This window comes from Callithrix jacchus, chromosome 14 (assembly GCF_049354715.1).
Source record: "Callithrix jacchus isolate 240 chromosome 14, calJac240_pri, whole genome shotgun sequence".
NCBI lineage: Eukaryota > Metazoa > Chordata > Mammalia > Primates > Cebidae > Callithrix > Callithrix jacchus.
The window spans coordinates 82,941,116-82,964,400 of record NC_133515.1 but is presented as its reverse complement, the minus strand read 5'-3'; the positions used below and the strand labels follow the sequence as shown (position 1 = coordinate 82,964,400).

The window sequence follows — 23,285 nt, the reverse complement described above, 5'->3', positions numbered from 1 at the left end:
TTAGCGGCAGCAGAGGCTGGGAGGTGGGGGCAGGGCGCGGGGAGCAGGACGCAGCCGCAAGGCAAGCCCCCTCCCCCAGCCAACTTCCTCAAATGGAGGGCACCTAGGGCTCGTGGATGCGGCTTTCCACGAGGACAGTCCGGTGGTATTCCCCACCATACACAGGCATCTTCCATGGATTCGCACCCCCAAGGTCTCATTCCTAGGGTGGCCACGCCGGGAAGTTCATTTGTAGAAGCAGGCACGTGGTAAAGTGTGCCTGTGGTCCTGCAAATGCTAGTTTTTGCTTCACAGGGTCACCCTTACCACCTAATGGTGGCTTTGACACTGTAACCATTCATCTTGTTTCATAATGTATTTATGTAGGTGCATGTTATCTCCCTAACTAAAGTGTTTGATACAACTAGTCACAGTTATCCTCAATTGTAAAATGAGGACACTCAAGGAGTGTACCTAGGATTATAAAAGATGCTGAATGTGAAGAGCCTAACAGGGCATACAACAAATATCATTTCCACCCTTGTCATCTTACAAATCCCATCTTACAAATCCACATAAATGTCAGGAATAAAGAATTTCTTTACAATTGTGTAAGAATCACACAGTAAAGGAGGCTATATCTTGGATCTCCGAGGAAGTGTTATTGTTACAAAGTACACCATTGCAAAAGTAGGAACAGAGGAAGAGAAAGTTGCATACATCCAATGAAAGTTTTGGGATAAACACTATAAAATGTAACTCCAGAGGCATGGTACCTCCTGCCTATAATCCCAGTACTTTGGTGGCCTGAGGCAGTAGGATTGTTTGAGACCAGCCTGGGAACACAGACCCTGTTTCTATATTTTGATTTTTTAATCCGGGCATGGTGGCTTCACCTGTGGTCCTAGCTATATGGGAGGTGGAGGTGGGAGGGTCACTTGAGCCCAGGAGGTCGAGGCTACAGTGAGCCATGATCACACCACTGCATTCCAACCCAGGCAACGTAGCAAGCAAGACCCTGTCTCAAGAAAGAAAAGAAAAAAATTATATCTGAGTTTCACACTAAACAGGCCCCTGACAGAATCCAAAGTAGAAAACTAGCTGTCTAATATTCAGGTTTACTTTTTCTTTTTAAAGGTCTATTTTGTTTCCTCTCCTCCTCCTACCTTCTCCAACTTTAGGGTCCAAGCGATTTTGTGCAAAATCCCTGTCCTAAAGCCTAGTCAATTACTAGAGCACTTCTAACTTTCATGCCTTTTTCTAATTAGGCTAAAATCTCTACTATATATTTGTTTACTCAAATTTTACTCTCTCACTTCACCACTAACTGGCACAAAATATGCAACAAAAAAAAATGGGCATACCACGTAGCCAAAGCCACTTTTTTTTGGGAGGGGGGATGGAATCTCTCTCTGTTGGCCCAGGCTGGAGTGCAGTGGCCTGATCTTGGCTAACTGCAACCTCACCCTCTCAAGTTCAAGTGATTCTCTTGCCTCGGCCTCCTGAGTAGCTGGGATTACAGGTACCCAACACCATGCCCAGATAATTTTTTGTATTTTTAGTAGAGATGGGGTTTTACCATGTTGGCCAGGGTGATCTTGAACTCCTGACCTCATGATCTGCCTGCCTCAGCCTCCCAAAGTGCTGGGACTACAGGCATGTGCCATCGTGCCCGGCCCGATGCCATTTTAGAGGTAACAGAAAAAGGAAGGGTGGAGTTCTGGTTACATATTACTCTTCTGAGAGTACCAAAACTCAGTGATCATTGATGAAATGGTAAACTTTTTGTTGTAAGTTTCAAAAAAAACTGTCCTAAGTGCTTCTATGATGACAGTTCTTATAGTTATTTATTGCTGATTTTGTTTCTATGGAAAAGAGGTGTAGGGTGTGGAGGAGGGGCGGGGATTGGATACAATGAAACAAAGAAAGCTTATTATTTCAGGCCCTCCAAATTAGAAAGTCAGATTTCAGTCCTGGCTCTGTCATCCATCAGCTGTGTTATCTATGGGCATCTAGTAATTTAACCTTTTCAGGCCTCAGTGTTATCGGTCAAATGCAAACAGGAGTAATATCTAACTCATAGGCTTGCTGTGAGGATGATTAAGTTATGTTAAAATGCTTTATAAGCTGTTCTTTATAAATATTTGTTATTCTTATTATCCTCTGCTCCTAGCAACAATCCTAGGTCTCATTCCAAACTAGTAATCTGATTTAAAATTCTGCTTTCTCCCTATTAAAACACTCTACTGAAATTTTCTTGCTGGTCAAACTGAATAAAGACCACAATGCAATTGAACTGAAAGGTTAACAGATACTTCATGGCTCTCAACATATGCCACAATTATTCCCCCGTCTACCTTATTCTAGCTACCTTACTCTAGTATGCTCTTGAAAAAAGTTGAAACTATTCATTTTATTCACCTCCCCTAAATTAAGGAAAATTCATATAATGTAAAATACTTAGTTTGTATTTTAGGAGAAGCTTATTTGGCAATACTGTACAATCCTCATGTTATTATCAACAATTTCCATTATTTCAACCAGTGATTTTGGTTTGACACTCCATAACAATTATTCATAGAAGAGGGCAAGGAGGAAACCTTTATTAACAGACAATCCTTATGAAGTACAGACTTCATGAATTAAGAAGGAAGGCCGGGAGCAGTGACTCACACCTGTAATTCCAACACTTTGGGAGGCCAAGGCAGGTGGATCACGAGGTCAGGAGTTCAAAACCAGCCTGGCCAACAGGGCAAAACCTCTGTCTCTACTACAAATACAAAAATTGGCCAGGCATGGTGGCGGGCGCCTGCAATCCCAGCTACTCAGAAGGCTGAGGCAGGAGAATTGCTTGAACCTGGGAGGTAGAGGTTGCAGTGAGCTGAGATCGTGACATTGCACTCCAGCCTGGGTGATAAGAGCAAGGCTCCATCTCAAAAAAAAGAAAAGAAATAAGAAGGCACCATTAGATCCCAGAACCCAACGTTAATACACATTAATATTCATGCTTCTGAAACAGTATGTCCATTATTTACTGCAGCAGTCTGTAGTAGCAAACAACTAGAAACAACCACAATGTCCATCAGTGTGAAACTTGTTAAATTAGGATATACACATACATCCATTAAAAAGAATGAAGTGGCTGGGCACAGCGGCTCAAGCCTATAATCCCAGCACTTTAAAAGGCTGAGGCAGGAGGATCACTTGAGGCCTGGAGTTCGAGACCGGCCTGAATAACATAGCAAGACAAAAAAAAAAAAAAAACCCTAAAAAAATTTTTAAAAATTAGCCAAGCATAGTGGCACATGCCTATAGCCTCAGCTACTTGGGAGAAGTAGATTGCTTAAGCCCAGGAGTTTCAGGCTGCAATAAGTTACAATTGCACCACTCTACTCCAGGCTGGGCAACAGAATGAGACCTTATCTTTAAAAAAAAAAAAAAAAAAAAAGAATAATTAAATGGCACTATATGCTAGTATGGAAAGAGTTTCAAAAAAGTGAAAAAAGTGGCCAGCCACGGTGGCTCATGCCTATAATCCCAGCAGTTTGGGAGTACAAGGTGGGTGGATCACAAGGTCAGCAGTTCGAGACCAGCCTGACCAACATTGAAACCCTGTCTTTACTAAGACTACAAAAATTAGCCAGGCGTGGTGGCATGCACCTGTAATCCCAGCTACACAGGAGGCTGAGGCAAGAGAATCATTTGAACCTGGGAGGCAGAGGTTGCAGTGAGCAGAGATCATGCCACTGTACTCCAGCCTCAGTAACAAAGCAAGACTCCATCTCAAAAAACAAAAAGTGAAAAAAGCAAATTACAGCATGTATAAAGTATGCTACCATTTGTATAGAAATGAATACTTTGTATACCTGCATATGCATGGAATACTTCTAGTAGGTAATTTGGGCGGCTCAGATGGAAGGATGAAAAAAGGATTTAACCTTTACAATGTATATATTTATGTATCTTTTGTATTTTGTGCCATATACATATACTACTATACCAAAAAGAAAAAAAAACTCTATTTTTACATCTTTAAGCTTGATTTTGAATCTACATGGTGATATTAAACTGATCATTTTTAGATTCTACTTATCCACAGCTGACAGCTTTAGAAGCTCCCTAACACTGAGAGCCCTATAGATCAGAAAAATATTCTACAATGGTAACACAGCGTTTTGAACAAATCAAGAGAAGAGTTTAACACAGAGAGGACCTTTTGATTTGAACTAAAACTGGCATTCTAACCTAGTATCAGTCAACTTTGCCCCTGTCTACCTTAGAAGTCAAACTTAATAAATAACACTTATTAAATACTGTGTATCCAAACACTGGACTAAGTACAGTAGATATTTAATAATTCCTGTAAGATAAAAATTTATTCATTTCCAAAGTTTTGGAATAAAATCTTTTACATAGAGCTTTTTTCCGTGTTTATTAATATTTAGGAGTCTCAGAAATGGAATAACAGAGTCAAAAGATGTAAGGAGCCAGGCTCAGTGGCTCACACCAGAATCCCAAAATTTGTGGAGGTCAAGGCAGGAGGATCACTTCAGCTCAAGAGTTCAAGGCCAGCCTTGGCAACACAGCAAGATCTCATCTTTACTAAAAATGAAACAAATTAGCCAGACATGGTGGCACACCCCTGTAGTACCATGTGCCATAGTACCAGGATTGCTTGAGCCCAGGAGTTCAAGGCTGCAGTGAGCTATGAACATGCCACTGCACTCCAGCCTGATAGAACAAGACCCTGTCTCTAAAAACATAATAAATAAATAAATAATATTTTCTTCAAAAAAGCTTTGTTAAAGGCTGGCAAGGTTTCATTTTGTTTTTTTTCTGTTTTGTTGTTTTTGAGACGAAATCTTGCTCTGCTGCCTAGGGAGCAGGGCAGCGCAATCTCAGCTCACTGCAGACTCCGCCTCCGAGGTTTCAGCGATTCTCCTGCCTCACCCTCCCGGGTAGCTGGGATTACAGGCACGCACCACCACACCCAGCTAATTTTTTATTTTTAGTAGAGATGGGGTTTTACCATATTGGCTAGGCTGGTCTTGAACTCCTGACCTCGGGTGATCTTCCTGCCTGAGACCAGCCTGACCAACACAGAGAAACCCCGTCTCTACTAAAAATACAAAATTAGCCAAGAGAGGTGGCGTGGGCCTGTAATCCTAGCTACTCAGGAGGCTGAGGCAAAAGAATTGCTTGAACCCAGGAGGTGGAGTTTTCGGTGAGCCAAGATCACACCATTGCACTCCATCCTGGGCAACAAGAGCGAGACTGTCTCAAAAAATAAAAATAATAAAAATAAATAAATAAAAGTTTAATATTCTTCCTTTAAGTGGATCAGAACTAGGTAGATGATCTCGTGTTATCCAATCTACTCTTCTCCCTTTTTTTTTTTTTCAATTCAAGGTTTCTGTTTCCTCCAGGAATCTATTCCTAATTCATTCTACTGGTCCTCCCAACTAATCCACCCACCAACGTAATTCATGAACTCACTCTTAGGAGATACAGTAGGTTTTACTCAATTTTTGTATTTGTTTACTAAACAACATCTGCATTAAATGGTCAAAGGATAGGAACTGTTTATATGATTTCCAGTTACATATAATTTATCACACCAAAGTATAGTAGTAACTTTTTTTTTAATCACTCTGTCACCCAAGCTGGAGTGCAGTGGTGCAATCTCAGCTCACTGCAGCCTCCGCCTCCCAGGTTCAACCAATTCTCCTGCCTCAGCCTCCCAGTCCACCACGACGCCCGGCTAATGTTTATATTTTTAGTAACGATGGGGTTTCACCATGTTGGCCAAGCTGGTCTCAAACTCCTGACATCAGGTCATCCACTCACCTCAACCTCCCAAAGTGCTGGGATTATAGGTGTTAGCCACTATGGCCAGCCATATAGTAGCAACTTTCTAAACTGACTTCTATTTAACCAATTTATGAGAGTAAGTGGTACTCTCCATTCCCTCAGCAAAATATACTGAATAATACCCATGAATAAACTGAACTCTTGAAGCTACTAGGCTACACTCTTTAACTCTCACATTATAGCACTCTTTCTACATTTGCGTGTATGCCCAAGAAGGATCCATTATGTTCTCTAACTTATTTATACCAATAGTATTAGGTAATGCCGTTATATAATCTAGTTAAATATTACACAAGCCAAAGAAATACAAATATATAACATAAAAGATGTGCTATGGTCTGAATGTTGTGTTCCTCCCAAATTCATATGTTGAAATCCTAACCACTAAGGCGATGGCATTATGAATATGGGACCTTTCAGAGGTAATTCGGTCATCTTAAGAACAGAATTAGTACCCTTAAAAGAGACCTCAGAGATCTACCTAGCCCATGTCCATCATGTGAGGACAAAGCTAGAAGGTGCCATCTATCAACCAGAAAGTAAGCCCTCACTAGACAACTTTGATCTTGAACTTCCCAGATTCTAGACCTGTGAAAAATAAATGATTTACAGGTCACCCAATCTATAGTATTTTGCTGTAGCAGGCCAAAAGAACTAAGACACAATGTTTGCAGCAAAATTAGGTTGAATGTTTTAGAAAGACTCAAGTGAAAAAAAAATACTGTCAGAGGCAGACAAGATGAATAAAGACTGAAAAAACAAATCTAGCATTCTACAAAAATTACTGCTTAAATGTCTAAACCATAAGACACTTTCAAAATAATTCAAAACTGAAATTTTTAGACCATGCATCATAGGTGTGCTTTGTGGAAAAAGGATGATACAAAATTCCATGGAAGAACTCATACCCAAACACAAGACTAAAATCAAAAAATTACCAAATTCACATGAAATAGTTTTAAGTTTAAAAAAAATGTTTACAGCTGGACATGGTGGCTCATGTCTGTAATCCCAGCACTTTGCGAGGCCAAGGCAGGTGATTGCTTGAGCCCAGGAGTTCAAGATGAGCCTGGGCAACATGGTGAAACTCTGTCTCTACAAAAAAATACAAAAAAAGCAAATTAGCCAGGTGTGGTGGTTAGCACCTATAGTCCCAGCTTCTCAGGAGGCTGAGGTGGGAGGATCACTTGGGCCTAGCCTGTCAAGGCTGCAGTGAGCCAAGATCATGCCACTACACTCCAACCTAGGGGATGGAGCAAGACTCTATCTCAAAAACAAACAAAAAACCTTTTTACAGTATGTATCATTTATGATTACCTACAGTGACTCATTCATTCATTTATTTCTGAGACAGTCTCGCTCTGTCGCCCAGGCTGGAGTGCAGTGGGGCAATCTCAGTTCACTACAACCTCGGCCTCCTGAGTTCAAGCAATTCTCCAGCCTCAGCCTCCTGATTATCTGGGACTACAGGCATGCACCACCACACCCAGCTAATTGGTGACGCACTTTTTCAACTACTAGCCAGATCAGCGAGACTAATTTTTCCATCAAAGAAAAATTTAGGAGCACCTGAGAGGTAATAGAGTATTAAGCAAAAATTAGCCGGGTGTGGTGGTACATGCATGTAGTCCCTGCTACTTGGGAGGCTAAGGTGAAAGACTGGCTTGAGCCTAGGAGGCAAAGATTTCAGTGAGCCGAGATCATACCACTGCATTCCAGCCTGGGCAACACAGCCAGATGATGTCTCAAAAAATATATATATAGTATTGGCTGGGCGTGGTGACTCACACGTGTAATCCCAGCACTTTGGGAGGCTGAGGCAGGTTGATTACTGGAGTTCAGGAATTCAAGACCATCCTGGACAATATCGTGAAACCCCATCTCTACTAAAAATACAAAATTAGCTGGGTGTGGTGGCGTGCACCTGTAATCCACCTACTCAGAAGCCTGATGCAAGAAAATCGCTTGAACCTGCGAGGCGAAGGTTGCAGTGAGCCAAGATTGCGCCACTGCACTCCAGCCTGGGCAACAAGAGCAGAACTCATTTAACAAAAAAAATGTGCAGAGGATATATAGGAAAAAAGAAAATAAAGAAAAAAAATTTTAAATTTTTTTAAAAAGATCCCATTATGTCCAGGTTTTTCCTATTCAAATATATAGATCTGCAGATGAATACCAAAAACATAGCACCTCCCACGAGTGTCAGTTCTACTAAAAGAAGTATTTCCTCTATTTAAGACATATCTAATAGCATTAAATTTCTAACTTCACAAAGGCCTTAACATGTTTAATCAGCTTCTAATAAAGGGTTTTTCAACTTTGGCACTGACATTTTAAGCTAGATAATTCTTGGGGAGGGAGAAGATGGACGTGCAGGCTGTCCTATTCATTGCTGGGATGTTTTAGCAGCATCTATACCCACTAGATGCCAGTAGAACCCCACCTAGCTGGCACAATGGCTCACGTCTATAATCCCAGCACTTTAGGAGGCTGAGGCAGGTGGATCATGAGGTCAGGAGTTCAAGAACCCCACCTTATTCCAGTTGTGACAACCAAAATGTGTCCAGACATCAACAAATGTTCTCTGGGAAAATGGGGGTAGGGAGGGACAATCACTCCCATTTGAGAACCACTACTCTAGTGAAATGTTTTTCCTGGCTCTCTTCGGGCAATTTCTCTATTTTCTGAGCTAGTGAGCTATCTCAGTTTCTTCACAGGGGACAATGGGAATAGACTCCAAAAAGCACTGGCTGCTTTTTATTGCAAAAAGCAGCAATGAAATTCAGCAACACATTGGTAGAACAGGATTTGAATTCCCATTCAAAAAAACTTACCAGCAGTGTTGTCTTGAGCATGTCACTTAACCTCTCCAAGTCTGTTTCCTCATCTGCAAAATGGGAATAATAATATCTACTTTGCAGAGCTGCTATATCAGAGATAATTTAAGTAAAATTGTACTATGTCTGACACTTAGTAGGAATGCAACAAATTATAGCTATTGCTATTACTATAAATGTTGATAGCATTAGAGGATATTGTATCCCCTTTGCAATGCTTTCATCAGTACTCCAACATTATTGTACATTAGAATCACCTGTGATATTTCTTAAGCTATTGAAGATGCCCAGATCCCACCCTCAGAAAGGTCCAGAAACAATACTGAGAAAAACTGGCTAAATTCTTTACATTAGACTTGACTGCTGTATTTTCTCTCTGTCGTAAAACTCTGTAGCATTTGAAGACAGAAGAAAAAGAGAAATTCATAAAACAAGTCAATCATGTAAAATGTTTGTCATACAGAACAAAAACTACTTTAAAATAATGGTGTTTTGACAGTTTATTTTGAAGGTCATTTTAAAAACAAAGTTAAAGACAATCTGAGAAAAAACTGCACAGGATACACTCATTAAATAAGTATGGTTTATGATGATTAAATCAAAATAAGGGAAATATGTTCTCTTCTGCAATTCAAGAAATAAGTTCTGTTGTCCTGAAGGTTCTTATACATCCAAAAAGGGGAAATAATCATGGCAATTAAAGCTGCCTCTTAATCATGTAAATCTACAGTAGCAACTAAATTTTTCTGTTCTTCCCATTAAGTCAGTTTCGATCTTCAAACTGTGCCTTGTTTTTTAAAAGATAAGATGCTAGAAATTCAATGGGATTTGGTGGTCTGTAAGGGAAAAGAAATCCAAAGTTTAGAAATATATTTCCTAGATGTGTTAATTTAAACATTTGTTCCATAATGAAAACGCATCTTTTTAAGTTTAATTTTCATTTCACAGCCAGAGTTTTATAAATGTGTTTATCTTCCTAGGGGTACTGTAGTTGTATTAAATAGTATTAGAATTACTGATTTAAATTATTTGAAGAAAGAAGTAGCTTTTAGAAAAGAAACATAACAACCAACTTATCTGTATTAGTGTTGCTGTATTAGTGTTTCACATCCAAAGGACATTTGTAGTAATAAAATAGATAAGATAAGCAAGCAAATTAGCCAACAAAATAGTTTAAAGAGACTGAAATTTTTATATGGCTTAAATCGGGTTATGAACTTAATTTTAAAACACAAGTTTAAAAAGTGTATTGACAATGGGATGATCATTACCCCAGAGAGAATAATGACTTGAAGGGGTCACATGGATGGCTTCTGAGGTGCTGGCAGTATTCAGTTTCTTTTTTTGAGATGGAGTTTCACTCTTGTTACCCAGACTAAAGTGCAATGGCACGATCTTGGCTCACCGCAACCTCTGCCTTCTGGGTTCAAGCAATTCTCCTGCCTCAGCCTCCTGAGTAGCTGGGACTACAGGTACGTACCACCATGCCCAGCTAATTTTTGTATTTTTAGTAGAGACGGGATTTCACCTTGTTGACCAGGATGGTCTCGATCTCTTGACCTTGTGATCCACCCGCCTCAGCCTCCCAAAGTGCTGGGATTATAGGCGTGAGCCACCGCGCCCAGCCAGTATTGTTTCTTGATCTGAATGCAAGCTACACAGATTTCATCATGTTGGCCATGGTGATTCTGAACTCTTGGGCTCAAGTGATCTGCCCGCCTTGGCCTTCCAAAGTGTGAGGATTACAGGCATGAGCCACCATGCCCAGCCGAAATTAAGTTGTTTTTTTTTTCCCCGGAGACAGAGTCTTGTTCTGTTTCACAGGCTGGAGTGCAGTGCTGCAGTCTTGACTCACTGTGACCTCCACCTCCCAGGTTCAAGCAAATTCTGCCTCAGCCTCCTGAGTAGCTGAGATTACAGGGCCCAGCTAAGTTTTGTATTTTTAGTAGGGACAGGGTTTCACCATGTTGGCCAGGCTGGTCTCAAAACTCCTGATCTTGTGATCCACCTGCCTCGGCCTCCTAAATGGCTGGGATTACAGGCATAAGCCAACGTACTCAGAGTTCTGGTAAAATAATTCATCATGTGAACCCTAAATATTACATGAAAAATATTATTTGTAGACAGCTTTTAGGGCTGTTTAGAGTGCTCTGGGAATGTTTTGAGATCCTTGTAAACACATTTTCAATATGCCTTTTCATAGTAGACTTTAAAATAGATGTCTCCTAGCAGTGAACTGTTCAAAAATAAAATAGATGTTTCCCCAATTTTTCATCTTCGGATTTTTTTTTCCAGAAAGAATAATTTAGATAAAGTGTTAATATGAAATAACTCCGCTTAGTTTTATAAATGTGTTTAGCTGGGTGTGGTGGCGTGCACCTGTAATCCCACCTACTCAGGAGGCTGATGCAGGAGAATCGCTTGAACCCGGGAGGTACTGTAGTTGTATTAAATAGTATTAGAATTATTTATTTAAATTATTTGAAGAAAGAAGTAGCTTTTAGAAAAGAAACATACCAACCAACTTATTTGTATTAGTGTTGCTTCTTTGACTAGTCACATGAGTTTATCTACATGTCTTGGTGATGCTACATCCATTGTCCTATATTGTTTTTGTTCTTTTATTGAAGGATAATACACAGAATATTACACATATCATAGGTATACAGCTTGATGAATTTTCACAAACTAAATATATTACAGGCACATGCCTATAATCCCAGCTACTCGGGAGGCTGAGGCAGAATTTGCTCGAATCTGGGAGGTGAGGGTTACAGTGAGCCAAGATTGTACCCTGCACGCCAGCCTGTACAACAGGACAAGACTCCAACTTAGGGAAAAAAACTTCTTTGGGCCGGGCATGGTGGTTCATGTCTGTAATCCTCACACTTTGGAAGACCAAGGCGGGCAGATCGCTTGAGCCCAAGAGTTCAAAATCAACTTGGGCAACATGATGAAACCCCATCTCCACAGAAAATGCAAAAAATTAGCCAGGCATGGTGGTGCATGCCTATAGTTACAGCTACTCAGGAGGGTTAGGTGGGAAGATCACTTGAGTTCAAGGCTACAGTAAGCCATAACTGCCTTACTGTATTCCAGGTGGGGCAACAGAACAAGACTCCATGTCAAAAAAAATTTTTTTTTAACAAAAAATGTATTTACTGGCCAAGAGCAGTGGCTCATGCCTGTAATCCCAGCACTTTGGGAGTCCGAGTGGGGAGGATCATTTCTAAGCCTGAGCAACATAGTAAGACCCCCAACTCTACTAAAAGTTTAAAAATTAGTCTGGCATAGTGGCACACACACCTGTAGTCCCACCTACTCAGGAGGCTGATGTGAAAGGATTGCTTAAGCCCGGGAGGCCTAGGCTACAGTGAGTGGTGATCTCGCTACTGCACTCTAGCCTGGATGACAGAAGGAGACCCTGTCTCAAAAAATTAACAATAAAAAAAAATTTAATGAATTTCCTAAGAGCTTGAACTTAAAACTTTTTTAAATGATTTTCTAGCATTTAAAGTAACATTTAGAGCCCAGGTGTAGTAGCTCACATCTGCAATTCCAGCATTTTTGGGGCCGAGGCAGGTGGAACACCTGAAGTCAGGAGTTCCAGACTCACCTGACCAACATGGGAAAACCATGTCTCTACTAAAAATACAAAAATTAGCCAGATGTGGTGGCAGACACCTGTAGTTCCAGCTACTGGGAAGGCTGAGGCAGGAGAACTGCTGAACCAGGGGGCAGAGGTTGCAGTGAGCCGAGACTGCACCACTGCACTCCTGTCTGGGTAAAGAGCGAGACTCTGTCTCAAAATATAAATAAATAAAGTAATATTTCAAATTGCTTTTTTCTTTTTTTTTTTTCTTCTTTTTTCTTTGCGCATGCTTGTAGTCCCAGTTACTCGGGAGGCTGAGGCAGGGGAATCACTTGAACCCGGGAGGCGGAGGTTGCAGTGACCCAAGATCATGCCACTGCACTCCAGCCCTAGGTGACAAAAACAAACTCTATCTCAAAAAAAAATGAAGAAAAGAATAAGGAGCTTAATCTGTAAGGCTATCAATAGTCAATTGAGTTAACTCACTACCTTCAGACCATCAAGATCCCCATATTTTGGCCCGGGTCGGTGGCTCACGCCTGTAATCCCATCACTTTGGGAAGCCAAGGCGGGTAGATCACAAGGTCAAGAGATCGAGACCATCCTGGTCAGCAAGGTGAAATCCCGTCTCTATTAAAAATACAAAAATTAGCTGGGCATGGTGGTGCACACCTATAGTCCCAGCTACTCGGGAGGCTGAGGCAGGAGAATTGCTTGAACCCAGGAGGCGGAGGTTGCGGTGAGCCGAGATCGTGCCATTGCAGTCCAGTCTGGGTAACAACAGCGAAACTCCGTCTCAAAAAAAAAAAAAATCCCCATATTTTAATTGTTGGTAGTAGATGCTAATTTACAAATAAAACCATCAAAAACAAATATTTATTGCTCATTCATATAATTTTTACATAAACAAATGTATCAATTCTAAGTTAATAATTCACTTTTACTATAAAAAGACATATTTCCTTTTTTTTTTTCCTTGAGGTAGGGTCTTACTCTGTCACCTAGGCTGAAGTGCAGTGGTGCAATGACGACTCACTGCAGCCTCAAACTCCTGGGCCCAAGCCCAGGTGATCCTCCCACCTTGGCCTCTCAAGCAGTTCGGGCTGAGGCATACACCACCACACCAGACTGAGATAAGACATAGTTCCATCAAGTTCTTTATCAAGTTATATCAATTTGCTATTACAATGTTATTATTCTTTGAATAAAATAGAATATGCACCTAATAAATGTTGACTAACTTCCAAAACAAATGTTATTACATTTGCTTACACAAAAAAAAATTTAGGTGAGAATTACTGGGGAAAACACGTTAAAAAAAGATAAATAGCAGCCAGGCACAGTGGCTCACACTTGTAATCCCAGCACTTTGAGAGGCCGAGGTGGGCGAATCACGAGGTCAGGAGTTCAAGACCAGACTGACCAAAGGTGAAACCCCATCTCTACTAACAAATACAAAAATTAGCTGGGCATGGAGGCTCATGCCAGTAATCCCAGCTACTTGGGAGGCTGAGGTAGGAGAATTGCTTGAACCAGACCCAGGAGGCGGAGGTTGCAGTGAGACGAGATCGCGCCACTGCACTCCAGCCTGGGCTACAGAGCAAGACTCCATCTCAAAAAAAAAAAGACAAATAATTGTACCCTTGCCATTAAGAAAATTTAAGGCTGGGCGCTGCAGCTCATGCCTGTAATCCCAGCACTTTGGGAGGCCAATGCAGGTGGATCGAGACCATCCTGGCCAACATGGTGAAACCCTGTCTCTACTAAAAAAATACAAAAAATCAGCTGAGCATCGTAGCGCATGCCTGTAGTCCCAGCTACTTGGATGGCTAAGGTAGGAGAATTGCTTGAACCTGGGAGGCAGAGGTTACAATGAGCCAAGATCGCACCACTGGACTCCAGCCAGGGGACAGGGCAAGACTCCGTCTAAAAAAAAGAAAAAAAATGTAAACTAAAACAACTGGCAAACGTTTATTAACGCTTACGTATTGAGGCCAGGGTTACACTAGAAGAATTTTAAGGACAAACTTTTGAAAATAAATATGATTTGCCAAACATCATAAAAAGCATCATGACCTTTGAACTGGTAAACCAACTCTTGGAAATTATCATTTAAAAAGTAACTAAACAAAAGCAAAAGACATATGAAAATAGATAAACTGCCTGGGTGACCAATTAACAAAGGAAATTCTACCTAAATGTTCGACAATGGGAAAATGGCTAAATTAAATGTGGTATTACAACTTAAATTATAGGCTGGGTGCGGTGGTTAACGCCTGTAATCCCAGCACTTTGGGAGACTGATGCTGGCGGATCACTTGAGATGAGAAGTTCAAAACAAGCCTGGCCATCAAGGCAAAACCCTGTCTCTACTTAAACTACACTAATTAGCTGGGCATGGTAGCAGATGCCTTTAATCCCAGTTACTCAGGAGACTGAGGCAGGAGAAACACTTGAACCCAGCGAGGCAGAAGTTGCAGTAAGCAGAGACTGCACCACTGTACTCCAGCCAGAGAGACAGACCAAGACTCTGTCTCAAAAACTAATAATAATAATAGGCCAGGCGCAGTGGCTCATACCTAAAATCCCAGCACTTTGGGAAGCCAAGGCGGGCAGATCACTTGAAGTCAGGAATTCAAGACCAGCCTGGCCAACGTGGTGAAATCCCGTGTTTAACAAAAATACAAAAATTAGGCAGTCATGGTGGCACATGCCTGTAGTCCCAGCTACCCGGGAGGCTGAGACACGAGAATCACCTGAACCCAAGAGGCAGAGGTGGCAGTAAGCAGAGATCACACCATTGTACTCCAGCCTGGGTGACAGAGTGAGACTCCATCTCAAAATCACAATAATAATAATAATAATTTAAATTATAATCATGAAGACTATAAAGAGATACAGAAAAACGTTATGTCATAATAAGTAAAAAGAAGATTTAAAATTAATGTATATCATGATTACAAATCTTTACAAATATGTGTATGATCTAAGACTAGTGGGAAAAAATTTAAATGTCTGAATTATGAGATTATGGCTGAGCACATTCTTAAAAACTTTAATATCCATAAATCACACAGTAAAAAGTTGCTATACATAATATACTAATGATATTTCAGTTAGGGGAATCTATTTTGCTTTCTCTACTAACTCCATTTGTGGTCACAATTATCTTACCTTTCTTTTGCAAGCACAGCAAGTCCCTGTAATAAGATAGGCACAACTGTCTGATCCAGGTAGGCACGAGTTGGCAAAGACTGGAGATCTACCTTCTGCTTTGATGACTTTTCTGCATTAATCTTCTCATTTTCTACTATCCTCTAGTCAATTCAAAAAAACAGTACATGAACATTTCAAATAACCAGGTTATTTTGAGTGCTAAACAATATTACTGGAAATATGACACTAATAGAAAAGGCAAATCAATAACTAGAAAGCTGGTACTAGACCACAAACTTCTTTGCCCAAAATAAATTCAGACCCATCTTTCAAACTCATTCAAGCTTTTTCTCTCCAAAAGCACTGTAACATCTTTCTTCTAATGTCATGTCTTAAGATCCTACTCTTTCTCCCTTTCATTCTGCCTTTGTAGGAGTAAATACAAATGCTTTTCTTTTTTTTCTGCGTATCTTCTCAGAGTATGTTCCCGAAAAAACTGGACACAGCACCAAACAGCACCAAATCACAGCAAGAAAGCTGGTCACAGCAGAGAGAGCAAGCTTGAGGGTATAAGGCTTATACACTCAAGAGAATCTAGCTAAAATTTATTACCATTGTCTTGTATTCACGGTTGTTATTTTTATGGTTGCCACCTATTTATCACAATGAGAATACTTTTCCCTTTATGTTTCTTTTTTAAAGAAATACATTCAGCTTGGGCAACATGGCAAAATCCAGTTTCTAGAAAAATTAGCCGGGCACAGTGTGCCTGTAGTCCCAGCTACTCAGGAGGCTGAGATGGGAGGATCACTTCAGCCCAGGAGTCAGAGATTGCAGTGAGATGATTTCATGCCACTGCACTCCAACCTGGCAGACAAAGCAAGGCCCTGTCTTTAAATCAATCAATCTATGATTTTTAAAAATGAACAGATTAAAGAAAATACATTATATAAATACCCCCAAAATGAAAAAAAATTATTAATACAGAAAAAAATCACTAATGAAATATTTAAATTAATGGTTTTCCCCACTCCAGCAGGTAATGCCAAAAAGCAATAATTAATTTTAATTAAAAATAAATGAAGCTGGCCAGGCTCAGTGGCTCAGGCCTGTAATCCCAGCATTTTGGGAGGCCAAGGTCGGCAGATCATGAGGTCAGGAGATCGAGACCATCCTGGCTAACACAATGTAAAACCCCATCTCTATTAAAAATACAAAAAAATTAGCCGAGCATGGTGGTACATGCCTGTAGTCCTAGCTACTCGGGAGGCTGAGACAGGAGAATTGCTTGAACCCGGGAGGCGGAGGTTGCAGTGAGCCAAGATCACACCACTGCATTCCAGCCTGGGCAACAGAGCAAGACTCCTTCTCAAGAAAATAGATAAAAATAAAAAATAAAAATAAATGCAATTTTAAAAATAACAAGTTACATTTTCTTCTTTACAACCCCCCAAATTTTGGAGCTATCAAATAGATTCAGCTGACATTCAGAGAATTAAAAACTAACTTATTGCCTCCAACAACTTAAAAAATTTTTTTTTTTGAGTTTCATTCTTGTTGCCCAGGTTGGAGTGCAATGGCACAATCTCAGCTCACAGCAACCTCTACCTCGTGGATTCAAACAATTCTCCTGCCTTAGCCTCCCAAGTAGCTGGGATTACAGGCATGCGCCACCACACCCAGCTAATATTTTGTATTTTTAGTGGAGACAGTTTCTCCATGTTGGTCGGGCTGGTCTCAAACTCCCGACCTCAGGTGATCCCTCTGACTCAGCCTCCCAAAGTGCTGAGATTACAGGTGTGAGCCACCGAGCCCAGACTTTTTTTAAACTAATGCATTAAAAAATGTTGCATCTGGGCACAGTTGCTCATGCCTGTAATCCCAGAACTCTGGGAGGCCGTGGCAGGTGGACCACTTGAACTCCTGAGGCCAGGAGTTGAGACCAGCCCGGCCAACATGGTGAAAGCCCATCTCTATTAAAAATTTAAAAACTGGCACAAAAGTAGTCATTAAAAAAAAAATTTTAAACTAGATGGGCATGGTGGCCCATGCCTGTAGTCCCAGCTACTTGGGCAGGTAAAGCACAAGAATCACTTGAACCCGGGAGGCAGAGGTTGCAGTGGCCGAGATCGCACCATTGTACTCCAGTCTGGGTAACATAGCAAGATTCTGTCTCGAAAAGAAAAAAAAAAAAATTGCTTTTTTTTTGAAACTCTAACATTTCAGATGTTTAAAATGGAGGTTGGGTATGGTGGCTCATGCCCGTATTCCCAGGACTTTTGGGAGACTGAAGCAGGATGACTGGTTGAGTCCAGGAGTTCGGGACCAGCCTGACCAGCATGGTAAAATCCCATCTCTCCCATCTCTACTAAAAATACAAAATTAGCTGGGCATGGTGGCACATGACTCTAAGCCCAGCTACTTGGGAGGCTGAGGCAGAATGGCTGAACCCAGGAGGTGGAGGTTGCAGGGAGCCAAGATTGAGACACTGTACTCCAGCCTGGGTGACAGAGCAAGACTATGTCTCAAAAAAAAAAAAAAAAAAAATAGTAAGTGACTCTAAAAGGACAAAACAGTATTCCTAAGAGCACTTTCATTTAAATGAACGTTTGCTTCAACATACTCAAACTAGATATAAAAGAGTTGACAAAGAAAAATTTTTCTACTTTTAATTGTATTTTGGTAAAAGAAAAAAATCTTTAATCACATCTGTAACATAAATAGCATGGTTTCCAAAGACACTTCCCATAACTATGTCAGACAACTTTTGTACTTCTGCTGATAGTTTTGCAATCTAATTTTAGAATTTAATTAAAAGATAATTTTCTATTAAATACAAAGTTTAATCTATAAAATACTATTTATTTGTCCATGGACTGAAAAAATTATTTTTTGTTAATAAATTTTAACAGATAATACCTTTGGCACACCATCACTTCAGAAACTCTTACAGAGCCTTTGTAAAATTCAGCTTTTCATTGCAGAAAAGACTATACAACTTCATTGTTTCTGAAAACTGACATTATCATTTTAAATGAATTCTCCTCCCCTAAATCAAAATCCACGATGTTCAAAACTTCACACTGATCACAACAAAGACAATGCAGCAAACTTCAAAATCTCACAGTGTATTTCCTAAAAATAGTCCTAACTTCCAGGCACAGCATACATATACAACAAAAACTATTCAGGGCCAGCTGCAGTGGCTCAAATCTGTAATCTCAGTACTTTGGGAAGCTGAGGCAGGAGGACTGCTTGAGCACAGGAGTTTGAAACCAGCTTGAGCAACATAGTGAGACCCTGTTACTATTTTTTTTTTTTAATAATTTTAAGAAAATTTAACTTGTCAGTTACATGACATTACAATGCCTCCAATAAGAAAGAGCAATACCTAAACAACTCCTATAAATCCTGTAATAAATTCCTTAACCAAATCTTCCCATTTATTTCATCTGAACATTTACTAATTATCCATTATGTGCCAACTGTGATGCTCAATTTCACTTAAGTCAAAATCTTGAACTAATCTAAAAATAGCAATATCCAAACTACCACAACAAAAAATGAGCTCATAAGACAGTGTAGAACAGTGATCACAAAAAGGGGAAAAATGAGGTGAGCATTACGACTATCCCTGCTTATCGCTTTCTGCCTGGAGAATTTACAGGATGCAGTGTAGGGAGAGAGAACTTGAACAGACCCTAGAGGTCTCCCTGAGTTGAGAAAACAGAGTTGAAAATTCTGGGAGACCAAAATAACTAAAATTTGCAAGGCAGAGCACTGAAGGGAAAAAAGTGCATGGGGCCAAGAATTGCACAGGAAGAGACTAAGAATATTGCCTTCCAGTCTTCAGTTGAGTACTTATCAATAGATGAATGTAAGTCAACTACCCAAGGCCAGGAAAACAACCAGTCTTGTATTAGTATATTTGCATTGCTATAAAGAAATACCTGAGGGTGGGTAATTTATAAAGAAAAGAGATTTATTTGGCCACAACTCTGCAAGCTACACAAGCAGGGCACCAGCATTTGCTACTGATGAGTGCTTCAGGGAGCCGCCAATCCTGACAGAGAGGGACTGTGTCACATAATAAAAGAGGGAGCAAGAGTGAAAGGAGTAGGTGCCAGACTCTTTTTAACAATCAGATCTCATGGTAACTAACAGAGTAAGAACTCACTCATTACCAAAAGATGGTACCATGCCATTCATTAGGGATTACCCCCACGACACAAACACCTCCCACTAGCTCCCACCTCCAACATTGGGAGGTCACATTTCAACATGAGATTTGGAAGGGACAAATATCCAAACTATATTACACCACAAGGAACAATCTTTGCAGCTCACATAGGCTGGAAATGGTTTGTGTTCCAGTGAGGCAGGGTGATAAAATCTCATAATACACCAGCATATTGGCTGATGCGGAGGTTGCAGTGAACCTAGATCACACCACTCTACACTCCAGCCTGAGCGAAAGAGCAAAACTTTTGTCTCAAAAAAAAAAAAAAAATCTCATAATACATGGAGTATTGAGTAGAATACACAATAAAAGGAAATTAAGCCTAAAGTAAGGCTGGTCTGGTCTCACCTAACAAAGCTTAAAAGCAAGCCTCAAAAGTATCAAACTGTTTCTAAGTAACTGTGTCCCAGAACAAATTAAAAAATGTTTTTGTGGGCCAGGCGCGGTGGCTCATGCCTGGAATCCCAGCACTTTGGGAGGCCGAGGTCAACAGATCGAGACCATACTGGTCAACATGGTGAAACCCCGTCCCTACCAAAAATACAAACAATTAGCTGGGTATAGTAGCGCATGCCTGTAATCCCTGCTACTCAGGAGGCTGAGGCAGAATTGCCTGAACCCAGGAGGCAGAGGTTGCAGTGAGCCGAGATCGCACCATTGCACTTCAGCCTGGGTAACAAGAGCGCAACTCCGTCTCAAAAAAAAAAAAAAAAAAAAGTTTTTGTTTTGTTTTTTAAAGGTGGGATGTCCCCGGGTGCGGTGGCTCACGCCTGTAATCCCAGCACTTTGGGAGGCCGAGGCGGGTGGATCACGAGGTCAAGAGATCGAGACCATCCTGGTCAACAGGGTGAAACCCCATCTCTACTAAAAATACAAACAATTAGCTGGGCCTGGTGGCACATGCCTGTAATCCCAGCTACTCAGGAGACTGAGGCAGGAGAATTGCCTGAACCCAGGAGGCAGAGGTTGCAGTGAGCCGAGATCGCACCATTGCACTCCAGCCTGGGTAATAAGAGCGAAACTCTGTCTCAAAAAAAAAAAAAAAAAAAATTGCCCGGCGTGGTGGCTCAAGCCTGTAATCCCAGCACTTTGAGAGGCCAAAGTGGGTGGATTACCTGAGGTCAGGAGTTCAAGACCAGCCTGGCCAACATGGTGAAACCCCGTCTCTACTAAAAATACAAAAATTAGCCAGGCATGGTGGCGGGCACCTGTAATCACTGCTATTTGGCAGGTTGAGGCAGGAGAATCGCTTGAACCCGGGACACAGTGGTTGCAGTGAGCCAAAATTGTGCCACTGCACTCCGCCCTGGGCGACAAGAGCGAAACTGTCTCAAAACAAAACAAAAAATACAAAATTGTCCAATACTCTACAAAGTAAAATTCACAACGCTCAGCATACAAACAGAAATTACCAAGCAGGCAAATAAGCAGGAAAAAAAATATCTACAATGAAGACAAAAAGGAATCCACAGAAATAGACCCAGAAATTATACAAATGATAAAATGGGCAGGGTCATGAAAACATTTATAATAGGGCCAGGCGTGGTGGCTCACGCCTGTAAACCCAGTACTTTAGAAGGCCGAGGCGGACAGATCAGGAGGTCAGGAGCTCAAGACCAGCCTGACCAATGAGGTAAAACCCCATCTCTACTAAAAATACAAAAATTAGCCGGGCGTGGTGGCAGGCATCTGTAGTCCCAGGTACTAGGGAGGCTGAGGCAGAAAAATCGCTTGAACGGGGAAACAGGTTGCAGTGAGCCGAGATCGGGCCACTGCACTCCAGCCTGGGCGACAAAGAGAGACTCTGTCTCAGAAAACAACAACAACAACAACAACAAAACATTTATAATAGTTTGGGCACGGTGGCTCACATCTGTAATAGCAGAACTTTGGGAGGCCAAGGCGGACTGATCACGAGGTCAGGACTTTGCAACCAGCCTGGCCAACATAGGGAATCCCCGTCTCTACTAAAAATACAAAAAATTAGCTGGGCATGGTGGTGCGTGCCTGTAATCCCAGCTACTCAAGAGGCTGAGGCAGAAGAATGGCCTGAACCTGGGAGGCGGAGGTTGCAGTGAGCCGAGATCACGCCACTGCACTCCAGCCTGGTGACAGAGACTCCATCTCAAAAAAAAAAAAAAAGCCACCAAGCAATACGATTCAGACAGTAACCATCAAGAACGTCTGTTTCATAATAAAAGTTTAATCCTTTGGCTCAAACCTAATTTGTACCTCCGTACACCGCGCAGCATTAGTACCGCTACTAAAACAAGCTTCTCATAACTTGATACTATTCAGTTCAAGATAACGAAGTTTTCCCTTGTGCAAAGCAACCCAGTAAAAGCGGATCCCAAGTTTTCTCCAGCTCACAAGAGACACGCAGATGAGGCATAGGAACTGGGCGAGTTACCTCAACATTGTCTGTGAGACCGTACTCAGAGTGAGGATTTTCTGCAACCTAGAAAACAAAACACCAGTCACAGAGATAAAAGCCCCCCTTTCTCGCTGCCTCCCTGCACACCGCCAACCCTGAATCCAGGGCCTCCTGATACCTGCGTTTGTCCCTCCAGCATCTGCTCTGGCTCCATGGCGGACCCTGCAAGTCACAGTCCCCGGATACCAGTCTTGGAAAACAAGAAGAGCCGGGAGTTACCTGAGAGATTTCACCACGAAGACGCTAGGATGGAGTGCAGCCCAGCCCCCGACCCCGCCCCTCACCCCAACCTGGGCGCGGGAGCACCCCGAGCAATGGAGCAGCAGAGTGGTACAGTCCATGACTGGGCGCCTGCATCGGGTCTGGAAACTCTGCGACAGTCCCAAGTACCTATAATAACTGAAAAAGGGGGGGAAAGGGAGCTGATTACCCTCGCCCAAGCCGTTCGTTCTTAAGAGCCCTGCACCGCGCCACCAACTCCCAGCGCGAACAGCTCCGGCCGTAAATGACGGCTGTCGCACGACTGCCGCGCCTGCGCAGAACCTCCCGGCAGACAAGAGGTTGCGAGGCGTGCAGACACGTCCTGAGTCGGTCCCTGGGGGTCTCTGCCGTCCTCGTGAGTCCTGGCAAAGGTCTGGCCTTGGAAGCTACGAGCGACATTCTTTCTTCATCCTGCCCAACCACGAAGAGCGCCACCCCAGCTGCAGACCGAATGACCAGTCCAGTTGGAAGGGGCTCGGCCCCATCAAACCTCGATGCTGCCTCAAAGCATCTGCTGAAGCTTTTCCTCTACCAACTGAACTTCCTCACTAAGTAATTCTTACTAGAAAATTACAAGCACAATCTGACAGGCTCTGAAAGAATGTCGGTGTTTTACTGTTAAGCCAAAAATGGGGAGAGAAGCAGTTTTGGGGTTTCCTAATTAGCTTTTATTCAAGCCCTTAAATCTGTGAATATGCGATGTTAATGCAGCCTTACATTTGTATTAGGTTAGCGTATGCAGCTGGCTTTCCAAACCGTGGTTCTGTTGATAGTATGGAAAACGTACATAGGATAATTTGCCTCCTACACGGTGGGAAAATAGCAAAGAACATCTATTTACTTAGATTTTTAAGAATTCCAATAAATTCATTTTTATGTAAGCATAAATAGCATGCAAACTTCCTTCCTTTGACA

At 41.6% G+C, this 23,285-nt stretch overlaps 1 protein-coding gene across 11 annotated transcripts; it reads right to left on the bottom strand.

Annotated features, from left to right (window-relative positions):
* Nucleotides 1-620: 620 nt before the first annotated feature.
* DPY30 (dpy-30 histone methyltransferase complex regulatory subunit) lies at nucleotides 621-22,800 on the bottom strand. Of its 11 annotated transcripts, XR_013526691.1 has the most exons (8): nucleotides 22,540-22,612; nucleotides 22,228-22,299; nucleotides 22,086-22,133; nucleotides 15,454-15,596; nucleotides 14,133-14,205; nucleotides 8,685-8,737; nucleotides 6,832-6,945; nucleotides 1,808-2,911 (listed from the first exon to the last, which is right to left on the bottom strand). XR_013526691.1 is itself a non-coding variant. In XM_078349580.1 (7 exons), the coding sequence occupies exons 2-6, from the start codon at nucleotides 22,261-22,263 to the stop codon at nucleotides 8,711-8,713; spliced, it is 327 nt and encodes a 108-aa protein (XP_078205706.1). In that variant the 5' UTR covers nucleotides 22,264-22,299; nucleotides 22,540-22,612; the 3' UTR covers nucleotides 1,808-2,911; nucleotides 8,685-8,710. The 11 variants fall into 11 exon arrangements, 10 of the variants coding, with proteins under 10 accessions (XP_017819921.1, XP_078205706.1, XP_078205705.1 ...); XM_078349580.1 differs by lacking the exon at nucleotides 6,832-6,945; XM_078349579.1 differs by lacking the exon at nucleotides 1,808-2,911 and having other exon boundaries at nucleotides 5,491-6,945.
* Nucleotides 22,801-23,285: the final 485 nt, after the last annotated feature.